Source organism: Drosophila ficusphila, unplaced genomic scaffold (genome assembly GCF_018152265.1).
Source record: "Drosophila ficusphila isolate 14025-0441.05 unplaced genomic scaffold, ASM1815226v1 contig_791, whole genome shotgun sequence".
NCBI classification, from domain to species: domain Eukaryota; kingdom Metazoa; phylum Arthropoda; class Insecta; order Diptera; family Drosophilidae; genus Drosophila; species Drosophila ficusphila.
Window position 1 is genome coordinate 20,818,935 of NW_025064737.1, and position 16,469 is coordinate 20,835,403.

The 16,469-nt window shown below is 44.5% G+C and overlaps 9 protein-coding genes across 9 annotated transcripts; 3 read left to right on the forward strand and 6 right to left on the reverse strand.

Annotated features, from left to right (window-relative positions):
- Window positions 1–270: 270 nt before the first annotated feature.
- Window positions 271–3,193, reverse strand: LOC108095820 (exocyst complex component 8). The gene is given in 7 exon segments (XM_017197099.2): window positions 271–1,012; window positions 1,066–1,595; window positions 1,650–2,222; window positions 2,225–2,421; window positions 2,476–2,806; window positions 2,867–3,022; window positions 3,083–3,193. Coding segments are annotated over 7 exon segments (2,013 nt in total). The 5' UTR covers window positions 3,123–3,193; the 3' UTR covers window positions 271–826.
- Window positions 3,194–3,518: 325 nt separating this feature from the next.
- Window positions 3,519–4,742, forward strand: LOC108095871 (charged multivesicular body protein 2a). Its single transcript, XM_017197174.2, has 2 exons — window positions 3,519–3,952; window positions 4,008–4,742. Exons 1-2 carry the CDS (start codon window positions 3,640–3,642, stop codon window positions 4,463–4,465), a joined length of 771 nt encoding a protein of 256 aa, XP_017052663.1. The 5' UTR covers window positions 3,519–3,639; the 3' UTR covers window positions 4,466–4,742.
- A 156-nt stretch (window positions 4,743–4,898) lies between these two features.
- Window positions 4,899–6,062, reverse strand: LOC108095872 (UMP-CMP kinase). The gene has a single exon (XM_017197175.2). It carries the CDS (start codon window positions 5,979–5,981, stop codon window positions 5,220–5,222), a length of 762 nt encoding a protein of 253 aa, XP_017052664.1. The 5' UTR covers window positions 5,982–6,062; the 3' UTR covers window positions 4,899–5,219.
- A 56-nt stretch (window positions 6,063–6,118) lies between these two features.
- LOC108095873 (DNA replication complex GINS protein SLD5) lies at window positions 6,119–7,121 on the reverse strand. Its single transcript, XM_017197176.2, has 3 exons — window positions 6,923–7,121; window positions 6,405–6,858; window positions 6,119–6,346 (listed from the first exon to the last, which is right to left on the reverse strand). The coding sequence occupies exons 1-3, from the start codon at window positions 7,031–7,033 to the stop codon at window positions 6,225–6,227; spliced, it is 687 nt and encodes a 228-aa protein (XP_017052665.1). The 5' UTR covers window positions 7,034–7,121; the 3' UTR covers window positions 6,119–6,224.
- Window positions 7,122–7,162: 41 nt separating this feature from the next.
- On the forward strand, window positions 7,163–7,882 carry LOC108095874. The gene is made up of 2 exons (XM_017197179.2): window positions 7,163–7,315; window positions 7,378–7,882. Exons 1-2 carry the CDS (start codon window positions 7,190–7,192, stop codon window positions 7,834–7,836), a joined length of 585 nt encoding a protein of 194 aa, XP_017052668.1. The 5' UTR covers window positions 7,163–7,189; the 3' UTR covers window positions 7,837–7,882.
- Window positions 7,864–8,349, reverse strand: LOC108095875 (phosphatidylinositol N-acetylglucosaminyltransferase subunit P). The gene has a single exon (XM_017197180.2). The coding sequence runs from the start codon at window positions 8,347–8,349 to the stop codon at window positions 7,873–7,875; it is 477 nt and encodes a 158-aa protein (XP_017052669.1). The 3' UTR covers window positions 7,864–7,872.
- On the reverse strand, window positions 8,315–8,765 carry LOC108095876 (EKC/KEOPS complex subunit PCC1). The gene is made up of 2 exons (XM_017197181.2): window positions 8,675–8,765; window positions 8,315–8,615 (listed from the first exon to the last, which is right to left on the reverse strand). The coding sequence occupies exons 1-2, from the start codon at window positions 8,704–8,706 to the stop codon at window positions 8,315–8,317; spliced, it is 333 nt and encodes a 110-aa protein (XP_017052670.1). The 5' UTR covers window positions 8,707–8,765.
- Window positions 8,766–9,242: 477 nt separating this feature from the next.
- On the forward strand, window positions 9,243–11,057 carry LOC108095662 (tRNA (adenine(58)-N(1))-methyltransferase catalytic subunit TRMT61A). The gene is made up of 3 exons (XM_017196826.2): window positions 9,243–9,488; window positions 9,542–10,000; window positions 10,699–11,057. Exons 1-3 carry the CDS (start codon window positions 9,320–9,322, stop codon window positions 11,019–11,021), a joined length of 951 nt encoding a protein of 316 aa, XP_017052315.1. The 5' UTR covers window positions 9,243–9,319; the 3' UTR covers window positions 11,022–11,057.
- Window positions 10,997–12,043, reverse strand: LOC108095663. The gene is made up of 2 exons (XM_017196827.2): window positions 11,652–12,043; window positions 10,997–11,407 (listed from the first exon to the last, which is right to left on the reverse strand). Exons 1-2 carry the CDS (start codon window positions 11,918–11,920, stop codon window positions 11,071–11,073), a joined length of 606 nt encoding a protein of 201 aa, XP_017052316.1. The 5' UTR covers window positions 11,921–12,043; the 3' UTR covers window positions 10,997–11,070.
- Window positions 12,044–16,469: the final 4,426 nt, after the last annotated feature.

Genomic DNA, 16,469 nt, shown 5'->3' on the forward strand with positions numbered 1-16,469 from the left:
ACCTACCTACGTTCATCTTAACATAAAAACAAATAGAAGGATAAGTGGAATAGTCATTGCAGTTGCAGGAGCGTTGAGATTATGATTACCAGCTGAGCAAAAGAGTTAAATTCGATGCGAGTGCTTTTAGTTTGTTTTATGTGAACGGTTTTTGTAATTTAGCTGACGAGTCAGGCAGCGGATGCAACAACAAATGTACTTTTAAGTTGTCAGTTTCCTTACCTCCCAACATCCCCCCACACACGCATACACACAAAATACACAAACACATTTGCATAAAAGAAGGTATATATATATAAATATAAATGAATATACTTAGTAAGCATTTTAGTTAAGAGTTTTACATTATAAATTAAACACGGAAACAACTTTTGAAACACTCACTCGCATTGGGGGTCAGAAAAAGCTAAGATCAGTCAGCTTTTGCTTGTATGTAATTTGAAAATATGTAACGAGGAAATGTGGAATTACTTGTGTGAATCAAACTCTTCAGAACCAACTGTAAAATCCTATATTTTGAGCAGCTTAGCCCAACAAGAGCCGCGTCAACAACCGAAACCGAAAAGTAGAACACAGCTAAATTGTTTAGTGTTTAGAGTAAATAAAAAAAAACGAATCGATTTATATATATTTACAACTATATATAATGCGAACGGCGAAATTGTAATAAGCAAGAGATAGAGTGCAGCACACGCTTCGATTTTTAATTTTACAAATATTATTATTATTGTGGTTATATATGTATATAATTATATTATAAATAATTGAAGCAAAACGAAAAAATAAAAAATTATATGTAATCGAAAGTAAATCTCCAGGATGTTCATTAAAACACGTCTGTGGTGTAGACGCTTCGCTGGCGCGGCATTGGAGCGCCTTGTTGCCGGGACATTTTCGAGTGCAACTCCCGCAGTCCTTCGCACTGGCGGCCTGAGATCTGCCGAAACTTTTCGATGGCAATGGGCAGCAGATTGTCCACCAAAAATATCTTGTTCTTCATCACGAAGTTGGGCTGTAAAGGAAGAGGTTAAAAAGGGTACAAACCATACTTTTTGGGAAACTTACATCCACGGCCATATCGCTGGGTGGCTTCAGGGAATGCTGGGCAATAAACAGTTCTTTCAGCAGAAGTTCTAGACTCTGCAGCAGGGTTTCACACTTGGCCAGGCAGCCACAGTGTTCGGTGAGCTGCAGGAAATGGCGAATGAAGACCACCGTGGATTGGTTGAGATTCATCCAGGTGTCGCCGGTGGCCTGCGCCCGCACGTCGATGCCCAAGACATCCAACTCCAGTAAAAGTCGCTTTAAATTCGACTTGGTTTGCAAGTTGTACGGCTGCCAACTCTCCTCAGTGCGTCCCACCGAATCCAGCAATCGCTCCTTGGACTCCTCGATCAGCGACTCAAGCGTGGTGCGCAACAGACCCTCTAAATGGTAGCTGATGTCCAAGCCGATCTCCGTGAGCTTCGTCGAGGGCTTGCGTACACGCTCCACGCATTTGGCCACCGACTCCAAAGAGGTTCCCTTGGTCAGATAGTGTTTGATCAGCTGGCTGGCGAAGTATTGCAGTTCAGCGTTGCACCAAACCACCAGAGCTGAAAGGATTGGTTTGTGATTAACAAGTATTATTGCATCAAGAAGGCACTCACCACTAACACACGCAGGTTGTTTCTCGAAAGCTGTGAGAAAATCACAGGCCACCTGCGTCAGATCACAGAAGAACAGCTCCGATATATCGGCATTATTCCTGCGGGCCTCCCTTTGTGCTACCCGTAAACTGACAGCACAAACCTTAAGTAGAGTGGCACTTGCCTGTCGGTAGCGTCCCATCTCCACGAGGATTTTTAACGGTCGCTTGGCGGCCCTCAAAGCAATTTGCAGATTTCGGTTATGACTGTTAGACAACTCCTTTAGCAGAACATTGACCAGTTTCAGCTCCTGCTGCTTAACCTTGGTTTCAATGGCGTCCGCCAGTGGGATCTTCTTCCTGTTAACATTTTTCAAGAAGTCCTGAGTGCGCTTTATCAGTTCTTGGGCGTCTTCAAAGTGGCGCTGGGCTACCAGGGTTTGGATCTCCTCGCTGGCCGTGCTTAGCCACTCGGGAGTCTCGTCTTCTAGGGATTTGGGCTCGCCAGGACTCTGAGGAGTGCTTTCTTTCTCTGGGGTAGAAGCTTTCGATTTCTGTTTTACCCTCGTGGGAGGCTGGGGTGCTTGACCCTTCTTGGCCTTTTTTGCTGGTCAAAACGAAAGGCTTCTTCCAGTTTTTCGATCCACTCAGTTTTTCCTGCTGCCGTGATGCTTTGGTAGATCTTAGATCCATCTGGTGTAATAATATTAATGGCATTCTTAACGCCATCCAAATCTTTGATGTTGATTACGGCTATTTTTTTGGGATCGTACTCGGTCAGAAACTCCAAGCGCCTAAAACATATTTACCATTAGTTTTTGGTTAATATTTGTATTGACAAACCCTACTTATCGTGCTTTACTTTGCAGACAATCAACACATCGTTGAAGAGAAAAAAGAAGACCTGCTGAATGGGCCTATAATCATTGGCATCCAACTGAATTAAAGCTCCCTCGTTCAGAAAGGTCTTGCCCTCCAGATTGCCGTTGAATCCTTGGACCATTTCCTTGACAGCTCGGGTGGCATGGCTATTTTCAGCATCCTCCGATGCGGTGGTGCTGTCCGCCTCCAAACTTTCCGTTTTCAGATGATTCGAGGTCTTGCCATCAGTCATGGTGGCCAAAATGTTGCGCTGTTCAATCAGAATGTGCGACATTTGGTACATTTCCGCCTCGAGATCTGCAGGCGAGAACATTATTACAAACATGTGGATATGAATAAATTGTGGGCGAAACCTACGAGATATCTCCTTTGCCGTCTGTATAAACTCCATGTAGTTCTTTTTGCATGTTTGTTTGAGCGTTGAGGCCGTAGTTTCGTTGTACGCCTCGATTTCCTTTTTTCGTTGTTGCAAATCGCTGCCGCCCACGCATTCTCTTGTCAAGTCTTTGGTATCTGTGGACGATAAACAACCTTATAAGCTCACTATACTCCATTAAACCAAGAAAAACTAACATTTCTCAACGCTAAAGGCAGGATCGTCGAATTCCTTCATGATTGGAAAATTAGAATCTGGAATGTAAAATCAGCTGAATCAAAACTATTCACAATAGGGCGTGGACACAATCGGTCTTAAAGGAGGGTGAACGCAAACTAAAATGTAACGTTTACACTGTTGTTCAGCTTATAGATGGACTGACGGACAATTCATGAGTGGTACGCATGCACTGTGCCTTCCGTCAAATTTAACTTTATCCATTTTCTAAACAGATTTGAAAATTAATTTCAATGTGAAGTACTATTACAATTTTAATTTTATTTGGATTGTAAAATTATCAAAACACTCCCCACCTGTTGCTATTCCAAATTTAAGAACACAGTGTAAACTACTTAAAATAAAGCGAACCGGCACAGCTTCTTCTTCCCGTTAGCCATTACCCTATAAGCGCGCACACGTCTTGGCCACCTTAAAAATCCACACCTTGCGTTTATTGTTTTGGTTGATGAGTAATCTTTGAGAAACTCCGTCATTCCTTCTTAATTAGATCTTAAAGAACGAAATATCCTTAAAAATGGACTGGCTATTTGGCAAGAAGATCAGCCCCGATGAGATGCTGCGCAAGAATCAGCGGGCGTTGAACAAGGCGATGCGGGATTTGGATCGCGAGCGGATGAAAATGGAACAGCAGGAGAAAAAGATCATCGCTGACATCAAAAAGATGGCCAAGGAGGGTCAGATGGATGCCGTCAAGATCATGGCCAAGGATTTGGTCCGCACACGGCGGTATGCCAAGAAATTTATGCTTATGAAGGCAAACATCCAGGCTGTGTCCCTCAAAATCCAGACGCTCAAGTCGCAGAACACAATGGCCCAAGCCATGAAGGGTAAACAGGTTGCCTTTTTTTTTTTGCTTATCAGCTACTAAAACGCCCTTTTTAGGTGTCACCAAGGCCATGCAGAACATGAACCGCCAGCTGAATCTCCCACAAATCCAGAAGATCCTGCAGGACTTCGAGAAGCAATCGGAAATGATGGACATGAAGGAAGAGATGATCAACGATGCTATCGATGATGCCATGGAGGATGAGGGCGATGAGGAGGAGACCGATGCAGTGGTGTCCCAGGTGCTGGATGAACTTGGCCTTCAGTTGGGCGAACAACTGGGAGACCTTCCCGCTGCCTCGGGTTCGCTTTCCATAGCCGGAGGGGCCGGTGCTCAGAAAGCCCAGGCTGTAGCCGCCGGAGGTGTAGGAGGCGGTGGAGCAGCCGGGGGAGCTGGAGGAGGCGGTGGCGGTGGCGGAGGAGCAGGAGCTTCCGGTGGAAGTGGCGCTTCATCGCCTATGTCCGATGCCGATGCGGATCTGCAGGCGCGCCTGGACAAGCTGCGCAAGGATTGATCTACTCCTAAGAACCACTGCCTGTCCATTTTATATAAGAGCCACCACCCGTTTGTATCTCCCAGAAAGCGAATGTTATATTAAAGACGAGAATCCTTGTGATTTTCGTTCCCTGCGTGTTTGAAAAATCGATGAGTAATTACCATTTTCATGCTTTTTAAGGGAGTTTTAATGTATTAGTTGCAATAAACTCGCAATATATTTTACTATAGAGCTATGCTAAAATTCGGTTTTATAAATTTTAATTTTGACTTTAATAAAATTGAGCAAAAGGAAACTATGAAGTGCGAACAGTAAACAGGTTACTTAAATACCTGATAGTACCTTATCTGAATAGTGGAAAAGTATCTTTACCATTACTAATAACAAGCGTAAATGGTTAAACAAAAAACAAACGGAAAAAATTGACACCTGGACACACACCAAATTTTTCTTTTAACGCATATGTGGACAGTTGTTCCATTTTATTAGTTTCTTTTTTAAATGATCTATAATTTTGGCATAATTTTCTACAACAAAATATTACAAATCCATTTTGTCTTGAGAATCCTTTTTGCTTATCACCCCTTAATTTACAAGATACTGAAAAAGTTATGTACCTCATTCCCTAATTGTGTATACTTTTTCAGTGTAGTTTATATTGGATGAGAAAAAGTACCTTTCGCATTATTAGTAACAAGCGTATATATTTGCAGGGGTACAAATGAAGAGAAAAGATAGAACTACACACAGGACCGGAAAATGAGGATGATATCTAGAAGCCGCTGGCCACGAATACCCGTTCCACCTCGCCAAACACCTGATCCGCATCCGGACTGGCATCAATCTTTTTCACCTGGCCCGCGCTTTCGAAGAACTTGATGATGGGCAGCGAGTCGTTGTTGTACGTCTGGATCCGCTTCTTTAGGCTCTCCATGTTGTCGTCCGTCCGGCCGGAACCGCTTTGCCCTCGACCCAAACACCTATGGACGCACACATCCTCGCTACAGTCGAAGAACAGGACGAACTGCATGTCCACCTTCTCGGACATCTGGCGGTTCCAACCGTCCAGATTATCCTGATTCCTGGGGAAGCCATCAATGAGGAATCGCGACTTTCCCGACGCCTTCATGGCGTTTTCCAGCAGCGAACACGTGACCTCCACGGGTACAATTTTGCCATTGCGAATGTAATCCTCGATGAGGTTTCCGAACTCGGAGCCCTCCCGCGAACGCTCCTCTCGGAGGAGATCACCTGCCGACAAGTGCGTGAACTGGAATCGATCCACTATTTTGGAGCACTGCGTTCCTTTCCCGGCTCCGGGACCTCCCAAAACGAAGACAACCTTTGGCTTTTCCACGCTCATGATTTTGATTTTGTAAGGTGGTCGATTGGGGGTGGTGGCTATGGTCCGATTGCTGGCCTTGGAATGTCGCAATAGCTGCTTCGTCAGCGTAAAAGGTGAGAATTCGACTCCGAGGGAACCACACTCGATGACTACTGCTCTCAATGAAGATTGAACCAAAGCCCGCCACATTGACGACTGAACTTTGGGGCTAATTGAATGCGTGGTTTGTCGGTATAGAGCGCAGTGTGACGTCACGCACAAGCGCAGCTGTTCCGGCTGCAATTGTTGACCAACACTGTCGGGGTTTTAGCGGGAACGCGTTTTTCTTTCAGTTTTGAATATTATGTAAAATAGTACATTTTTTAAATTATTAATTTATGTATAATTTAACTGCTAACGAGGTTGTATGTTTAAGTTTTGCTTAAAAACCTATTAAATTAGCTGCGCTTGGTTATTCAGTATTAGATCAGCCACTAGTTGGTATGGTATAATATGCTGGGAACCGGCTGCCATATCCACCTCCTCATCATCGACACCCACGATTACAGCGGGCACTAGAATATAAACAAATACTCAAGATAAAGCCGTAGGTCAGTGGTCAATGAGTATTACCTGCAACATTCGCCTTGAGGAAGACATGGCTCATCAGGTTGGGAGTAACTATTCTTTGTTCGGCTTCTCCTCTCTGTTGATTAGGCATATACTGGGTGGCCACTTTGTGGAAGTACTCATCCACATTGTTGGCAAATTCTTGGGCAAATTTGGCCTCCTCGGGAGACAGCCGTTTGTCGTCGTGTTCCCGACTAGCCTCTTGGTTCAGTATGTGCTGCGTGAAGGTCTCGATCTTCTGAAGGCGACACCGCATATAACTGGCCATTATATAGCGCACCCTCTCCAGTTCCATGGAGTGCACCACCGCCCGGAAATCATTTTTGTCTAGGTCGCGCATCTGCTCCTCCATGTGGGCCACCTGGGAGACCATTAGCTCCAGCATGTCCGTTTGGCTGGGTAGGATTTCCGGAGCGCACATTTCGTTGATCCACGCCGTCTCCAAAATCTCCAGAACCTTTGGTAATCGAGATGTACTTAGTTTGCAGGGTCTATACGGTTTTTGCTCAACTCTTCCCCACCTTCTGTGCTGTTATCTGTTCCATATCGTCGTCATCATCGTCCTCCAGACCTGCTCCATCGCTCACATCGATTTCGAGCTGGGTTTCTGGTACATCTTCTACATCCGACATGGTTTTGGGGATTATTGTTTATTTTGGTGCAGTTTTTGGCGCAATGGGTGAAAATGTTTGCGGCTCCCTGAGAATGTTGCCCATTCCCTGGGAATGAGAATACTACTACTACTACTGCTACTTTCTGCGCTTGCCAACACTAGAACAGCACATGCGATGGCAGCCGCACAACAAACCGATTTCCAAAAGAATTTTCGCTTAATTGTCGAGAAGATCTTCAACCACTGGCAAGATCTCCGGTTGGCTGTTGAGCATGGCATGGGTGGACGCAATGGACAGCAGGTTGGTTACATTCCACTCTTAAAACGGTATATAATCTAACCTTTTCCCCATGCCTTGCACAGGTGGCCATCGAAATCATGGACTACACCTACCAGTACTGTGTATCCAATGAAAACATCACCCAAGGTGAGCTGCAAGAGGTCCTGGAGGAACTGATGGACCAGGAGTTCAACACCCTGTGCGACGACGACTCCATTCCGGAGATCTGCAGGAATCTACTGCGTTACAAGCTTCTGGCCCAACAGAATCAATATCCTCAAATTGAGACTGAGCTAAGCAAACTTCCTGCTGGCAAGGAGTGGCTGCGTCCGGATGTGAAGATCACTTACACACCAATTGAAGGTGATTCTTCCTCCGATGATGACATGGATGAGGATGACGAGGAGGATGATGAAATGGGCGAGGACGAGGAGGATGCTCCCACAAGTAGTGGGAGGATGACCCGCTCACAGACCCGCAAACAGCAAGCCCAGGAATTCGTGGAGCCCGAAGAGGGCTGGACCACCGTGCGAAGAAAGTGATTTGCTTGTTCGAAAATTAAAGCCCCGTTTAGTTTTTTAGTTGTAATACGCTGTATTTACTTCCTGGAGATCCAGGAAACGTAAAGGTGCTATGGGAGCACGTGTCACAGGTTGGTGGAAAGTCCTGCAAAGGTTGCAGTCGATTGGAGAGGGCTGCTTTGGCACATTTTCCCGGTTTTCCTTACTCTGTTGCAACTGCGACCAAGAGGTAAATGCTGTGCCCTTGGGTAGAACCAACTTGGGATCCACCACAGAGGCAATTGAATCTACGTCCACGGTCATCGAGAGATTTATAGCTGGGTATATGAGAAAGGCAAAAAACCAGGCGAAGACCAGCACCAGAAATGGCACAAATACAGCGAAATACTTGTCCGGTAGATAGGAATGCAGTCCAAACTCCACAGGCAACAGGGCCCAAGCCACGTAGATGAAGAACAGGACCGTAAACAGCATATAAAAGGCAAATCCGTAGACCGCCCTATGCGGAGTCGGAGCCGGACTGTGTTCCGGCATTATCTTCGCTCTCTGGGATTACTTTTTCCTCCTTGGAGTCTCCAAACTGCTTGATAGTGTCCTGGCAGAGGAGTAGGCTCTCAAAGAAGGAGGTGATGGCTGTGCGCAGGCTCTTTACTTGGTCGGCTCGGAAATTAATGACTAGGACATCGCCATCCAGGCTCAAAGTTTTCTGCACGAAGTTCCGACGAGGTTCCTGGTCAACACTCAGCACTCTGTAGGCGATTTCAGCCAGTCGTGGAGTGTCAAACGGCACTCTTATTGTGCTGTTGAATAATATTATGATTTACTTGAATAAATTTATAATTTTATTTACGAAACTCACGATTCATTAGGTTTATTAGCAATTTGTGGCATTATAAAAGTTTTAACCGAACTGCAGTGGCTCACATGTCAGTGTAGAAGGTGAATGGCACATTAGGAAGAAGAAGCCCATATACCAATTTATTAAATTACCTAGAAAAGTTTTGAATACGAAGTTATCTGATAAGTTTTAAAACAAAACGAAAACATTTTTTGGATATTTGGCATAAAACTGTGAAAAAATTGAAACAAATCTAAGGGTCAGTTTTTTAGGGGACTGTCTCGCAACCATTAAAAGGTATACCAATCCAAAATCATTATAATACATCATAAAAATTATAAGAAAATCGATGAAAAATTCGAAACTAAATTAATGATGCAGTTTCTTAGAGAACATCATCACAATCATTTTGAGGTGTACCAATCCAAGATCGGACATAATTTAAAAAGGTTTTGACCATATTTAGAAAAAAACATTTTTCGGTTTTTGGCATCAGTGTGAAGCCTTCACTGTACCAACAAAAAAAATTGTATAGCACTGAAAACTGGAAAACGTGAATAACTTACCGATAGCTCGTCCATTTCGCGAATCTTCCATCTCTAATCTTTTAACACGCGCTCATTTTGTAAATAAACGAGAGTTTCGTTGGTTTTTTTTACCTTAAACATGAGTTTTCTGAAACCCAAGAGTCACATAGAAAAGGGCGATGTGGTGATATTGTATTTAAGTGTTAGTTCTATGCATGCCATTGAAGCGGTACCGGAAATAGTCAACAAAAAGGGCGAAACTATACCGCACATCTTTCAAACTAACTACGGTTCGCTTAAAGTGGAAAGTAAGTTTTTGTCATCATTTTAAGGTTCTTACTGATCGTCAAGTTTATTACAGATATAATAGGAGTGAAGTATGGAAGCCGAGTGGAGCTCTCTAAGGGTTGGGCCCATGTCCTTCAGCCAACTCCGGAACTCTGGACCCAAACACTGCCGCATCGCACACAGATTATTTACACGCCGGATATCAGCATGATTATACACCAATTGGAAGTGCGACCCGGTGCGGTGGTCATTGAGTCGGGCACCGGATCAGGGTCCTTATCGCACTACTTTCTTAGAGCTCTGAAACCCACGGGACACCTGCACACCTTCGATTTCCACGAAGCTCGCGCGGATCAGGCACGCGACGAATTCCGGCGACATGGACTTGCCGACTTCGTCACCGTCTATCACCGGGATGTGTGCAATCTGGGCTTTGGCGGAGAGCTGGACGGAAAGGCCGATGCGGTCTTCTTGGATCTGCCCTCACCCGATCTCGCGGTGCCGCACGCTTTCAAGGCGTTGAAGCTGTCCGGTGAGTGGCCAACATCTCGTTGACAACTAGTTGTCAGCGCCCTTTTGCGGGCAATCCGGCAATCAGGCGGATATGTAGGCTTAGTAGAGATGGCACGGGTACAATTAGGCCTTAGCTATATTGGGTACATTGGAAAGAGTACCTCAGTAAAACCCAACTTTTCGAATAGGATTCACATTCTTTTAACTTTCTTTTCTTTTTGGTTTTTAGCCATATTTTTATTTCTTTGTGTTGAATAGATATCTTTGTATTTTAAGGCAGCTTTTTAAATGTACCCAATTTCTAGAATAACCACGAAAAATACCTATATAAACCCCATCTCTGTCGGTCAGTCAGTCAGCTATCCATCCAGTAAACCAACGCTGCAGTCAGCTAGTCAGTCGGGCTGCCATTTCACCGTGTTTGACATTGAATGAGCCCGCTTTTGACACTTGATGCGGCAAAGGCAGGCTGACCGGGCGAGTTTGTCATTAGGCGGATGGGAACTTCAATTGTTCAGCAGGTTTGCACCGGACCTAGGTACTACTGTATTGAAAACCCAAATAAAAGGAATGCAAATCGGTTTAAATGTTAGGGAAAACTGAGTTTTAGATACCTCTGATTATTCTTTTAAGGTTCCAATTATATTATCCAAAATATTTTAAGGACTTCAAGCCTAACCTCTCGATAAACCTGATTTCCCCTTCCCTTTCCTTCAGGTGGTCGTTTTTGTTCGTTTTCACCCTGCATCGAGCAGTCGCAGCGCTGCATCCAGGAGCTGACCAAGCTGGGCTTTAACGAGATTGTCTCCCTGGAGGTGTTGCAGCAGGAGAACGTGGTCAAGACCCGCACGCTGCCCGTCATCGATTTGGAGTTCCTTAAATTGCCCAAAACGGACGAGACGACCGCAGCGAACGCCGAAGAAAGCAAAGCGCCCAAGGAGGTGAAGAAGTACCTGACCTCCAGCAATCCCCAAACGCTGCCCGGTCACACGGGCTTCCTCACCTTCGCCACTCTGCCACCGAATATACCAAAGGCCTGATGAATAAACTTGAATTTCTTTTTATTTGACCCTCGATCCTCGGGCTTCATCATTCGTCGTAGGAGTAAGAGTAGGAGAATTCCTCGAAGAACTTGCGCTCGCTGGTCTTCACAAATCCGCAGTGGTAGCAGCGCTGCTTTTTCACCTGCTCCTGGGTCTTTCGGTTCCAGGACTTTCTCTCCGGCGCCCAAGGAGTCCGCTGCTCCGGAATGGCCACCTCAGTGCGCTCCGGATTGCCGCTGCAGGTGGGACACCGACCCACAACCGTCGGTTTGGGCAGCATGCCATAGATAAGCGGTCCAGGTGGTTGCTTCCCGTAAATGGTGACGATTTCCGGGAGGCTGGAGTACGGACGGGTGGGAAAGAGCTTCTCGCGATTGAGAAAACTGAAATGCGGAGAAGAGTTGAATTGGGAAAATCTAATACGTAAGTGGGGTTGCGAATTATAAATATTTGTTTGGAAGAGAAAACAGCAGACAAGTCATATAAATTATTGTTGACTGCAGTTAATCGTAAACAAGTTGCTAAGGTAAAAATCCCATGAATAAATGGTTAGATACTTTATACATTTTCTAGATCTTTTCAAAAGAGACTAGTAAGTTTCAGTTTTCTCCCCAGCACAATACTAACTTGGGCCGCGGCTCCAGCCAGAGGTTGTTGATGCGCTTGGTGCGCATGATGTCGCCCAGTTTCTGGAGGAGTCGCAGGTTCTCGCGCTCGATCTGCTGCTGGCGCTCCCGCTCGACCTGCTGCTTCTTCCACTTGCGCTGCACGTGCTCGTGGGCGCGGGGCGAGTGGGTGTCGATGGCTGGGCGAGCGGACATGACCTTCTCGCGGTGCTGGGCGTAGCGCAGTTGCTCCCACGGCTGCTGCAGCAATTTGTCGCGACGCGAGATCATCTTCGGTGGTTTCTTTTTTTCGGCGGAGGACAGGTGTTGATGGCTTGGCTAATGGTTATGTGCCGTTTAATCCGCCCGGAATCACCTGTGTTTGCCACAACAAACAAGCGAGCGGTGTGCGTCCATAACAACCTTGCCAGGACAACGGACACTCGGCGAATGTTGCACCATCATGCCGGGGGATTAAGTTCAACAACCAAACAGCGGAACAGCAAGCAGGCAAGCAATCCAGGCGGCGGCCGCTTTGCTCAGCTGTCCGCCGAGTTGTCCATCCGCGCAGAGTGACATCTCCAGTGACTCTTGACTTGCAAATTTGCAGGCCACTGCCGGTGCGGTTGTTACATAATTCTGGGCCGCTTCTGCTGCTTGTTAGGTCCCCTGGATTTCTGTGTAGTAGCCGCTCTTCGAACACAAAAAAAAATAAATAAAAAAAAAATCACCGGACTTTGGTGTGGCGGCAAAAGTTCCTTTCTTCTTTTTCAGCCGCTGCAACTGATGTTGGTGCAACTGATGTTGCTGCTGCTCATATGTCAACCAGCAACAACATGCAACCGGCAACAACAACTGGTTGCAGTTGCAGTTGCTGTTGCCGCAGCCGTTCTAAATACTCCTCGTTTAGTGTTTTGATGGATGTTAAGTGCCAGGCCCATATTGAATTCAATCATTTTGCATCGATTCTTGGTAGTCGTTTAGTTTTTTTCTAGTTTACTTTTGAAGTACTTATACCTCGCTTTGAACCAGAAATTAAAGGCTATTTTGGTTCCTTGTTGATAAGGTAGCAATATTTAAATACTAGTACGCACATTGAATTCAATCACTTTGCATTTATGAAGATTGAAGTTCAGTGTTTTCCCTACTTTTGCCCCTGCCAACAAATCAACCACTTGCAATTCCCATCGATCCTGTCAAAAAAGCAACTCGGCGCAATTGTTCTCGTTTGAAGTTGATTAGCCCCCCGTTGTTGCTTACAAAATGTGTCTATTGTGTTGGCCTGCAACGGCAACAGCAACAACAACAACAACACAAACAACAATAACAACAACAATAGCATAAGCAATGGCCTAGTGGGCAGTGCGTGAGTTGGCAGTATTGGGCGAATTAAAAGGTCCACGCCGCATTATTGGCCAGTTAATTGGAAGATCGGTAATTCGATACCGACAATGGCAACGTGTTGCTTATCACAGCTCGCCTTGTTAGGCGCTGGGCCCATCGGGATTATCTTGTTTGATGAATCGACAACTGTAACGAATTTCCACCACTCAACTCCGGAGGGAGTCGGCCGATGGGTCGGCGCTTTTCACCTTTGGCCGAAATCGCTGAACCGCCCGCTTGACTCGTCACTAAACACCTGCTTAGTTGTGCATAAATTTCATTTGGATATGATTATTTTTATTGAAAGTTTTTTGCAAAATGGCATATAATTGTGCCGGCCCGGCTCTGTGGTCCCACTGACGACGGGTGTGTGTGTTGCTCTGTGTGTTGTGTTGTTGTTGTGTGTTGCCAGGGTGCAGCCTTACACCCGCCAGCAATATGGCCAGTTTCTCACCTTTAGAAGCCGGCCCCAAAGTCTCCGATAGCGCGGGACGAGCGCAAAATTGATGGCAGCGAGTGGCGTGAGTTGCTTTATGGTGATAATTTGGATACCCTTTACAGGTGTATAATTTTCTAAATTCCTCAAATAAGCATGTTTATAACAGCCTTATCGTAATGAGTTGGTTTTTATTTAAGTAACTGAAATGTATACCTGAAATTACAGGAAGATTGCTTTTATTTCATTTAACTTATTTTTACAGCACTTTATAATGACACCATAAAGATATTTACCGATTTGTTGAGTACGTTCGCTTTGTATAGACGCAATAACTTAAATCTACCTTGCTATATAGCTTAGGGCTTAATTTGTTTATTTTTTCTTCATGTAAACGATTTGTTCTGCCTCATTTTTCTATTATTATTGTATAATTTATGAGTAGTTATTAATCATGCAGTGTGGAAACTTTCAATTATCAGTGAACATGTACTTAGTTATATTATATAATATTTTCTGTTTTAACATATTTCCACCCATGGTTTTGCGGATACCATTTACCCAATTTGGCAATTGACCCGATAAGCCCGAACACATGTACTAAGCCCTTTTGTTTCGTTTGGCACTCGCATATCCTACAAAGTGTATACAGAGAGTAGTGGACCGCGGTGCCGTCCATTTATTACAACATGAGCCGGCAAACAGCAACAACTGCGGAAAGTCAGTTGAAAACTGCGATTTGCTGTCAGCTAATAATAATAATTTCGATATTGAAAATACGTTTTCTTAGTTAGGTACGACACTAAACGATTTCGCCCAGTCGTCGTCGGTCGACGGCGGCGGTGGAGCAGTGCTAAAAGTCAGGCAGACCGACTGCACCACCAACTGCACCACCACCGACTTGCAAGTTGACCGTTGGTGGGGGCGTGCTATTTGCTGCCGCTGCTTCTTCCACTCCGTCTACCCTTTTTTTTTTTTTTGTTTTTTGTTTTTTCTTTGCGGACAGGTGGTGTGTGGTGTCGATGTTGGCCGGATCGTCGACTTTTGGCTCAGACTGTGTGTTGCCCATTGCCCGTTGGTGTTCAATATGAGCCACAATTGAGGCATTTAATCGAGCATCTCTTAACACGCCTTGGAATGTTGACTTATTATTGGCCCAGGCAGGCATTCGTACTCCCTCCTCCGTCTATCTGCATCTTTTAGGTGGTGCCTGCCAAAGTATCTCTGGGTCTGGCCAGTCGGCCGAGTCTCCCAAGTCTGCCAAAGTCAGCCAAAGTCTGGCAAAGTCTGCCGATTCTGCTGTTCGCCGGCCAGCGAATTGCGTCGGTGTCAGGAGTCTGTAGTTACCTCACAGTAAAAGCGTTTATCATCATTAGACTCAATCTAAAGACGTTTTCGGCCGGGGTTATCATGTTGATTATGTTGTGTGAAAACAAATTACATTTCTTCTCGCCCTCTCGGGTTTTAGCACCACTTGCTTGCCTCGTTCTTTTCTTTTCTGTTTTTTTTTTTTTTTTTTTGCTGCTGCTGGCTAATTACGTAGAAGATCGCTGATTTCAATTGTGCTTATTGACAAACCAATTGGCCAACGATGATTTTTATTTGGAGAAAGGAAAGGCTTTTCCGCGATCCGTGAGAAAAACCCGTGAAGTCGAACAACAGCAGAAAATATTTCCAATTTGCTAATGGCAATAATTGTTTCTACGTTTTTTTTTCGTTCCTCAAGTACCAATACTTGGCTGTAATTTTTTCTTCTATTTTTTTTTTTTGTTGTTTTATGTTGCTTTGCACAGCTGTGTTCTATATAGTTGCTGTTGTTGCAAGTGGCATTGCCTGCAGCTGCAACAACAACAGCAACATCGCCGGCAACAGCAACTTACAACAGCAAGAATAAGTGCTTTAGCAAGGTTAAGTTTGGCCCTGACTGCCTGATATACACAGGTCATCAAAGAAAAGGTTTCAAAAAGAACAGGATACTTAAAAAATATTACAATATTACCAAAGAGTTTTTTTGTTATTTTATTATTTTAATCCCTCCTAAGATGTTCTTGTTGTTTGTTTTTTTTTAAGTCAAAATAAACCCTAAAGTTTCTATATTCAAAGCTATTTTGCAGTCCAGTGTAGTTCATTTGTCGTGGCGTGGAAAACCAAAAACTCCAACTCCAATAAACATTTTATGCACTTTTAAATGCAATGCATTATTGTAGTTGCACCGATAACGTTATAATTTTTTTCAGCTTTGTTTTTTTTGTTTAGATTTGTGCCACACACAGACAGGCAAGACACAAAAGCAAATACAGAGCCACCAGGGTCAATGTCGCACCTTGACGCCACAGCGAATATATAGATTTTGAAGCCGACTTTTTTTTTTGTCACAATTTATTGCATTCGGGCTGGAGTCGAGCGCTTGCCATTTTTATTTGTATTATAGTATTTTATTTGCCTGAATCTGTGTGGCTTGGCCATTTTATCTTGTCAACGCAATCGCCTGTGAGTGTTTATTTTTAATTAATTAACAACAATCGCATGGGTGTCAATGGCATGCCTGCAAGTGACACACTTAGCTCCCATGGAATCGGACTTAAATGCCTATTGAATGCTGAAAGTGAGTGGGGGAAAATCGCTCCTTCTGTTTGCTTAGCCCGAAAAATGCACACAAAGTTTCTCCGGCACCAAACAACTTTGAGTTATGCAGAAACTACAACTCAACAGCTATGCAATGCCAATCAATAAACTTTCGCAGAGAGAAGCCGCAGGGAGTTCGATTCTCGGGGCTCCATGAGAACTAATTGAGCCATTTCGAGGTCTATGATAATCGTTTGTGATGCGGCAGCCAGCAGAAACCAACTAGCGTCCAAGAGAAGGCAACGCCTTCACATTATCCCAGAGTCAGACTGTGTCAACTCAAAAGTGCACAGCAAAAACATTTTAGTTGCTACAAAACTAGACATAAATTATTAATTATATTTATATTTTTCTAAAAACAACAATTGAGAATAAATATTTCAATGAAAACATAAA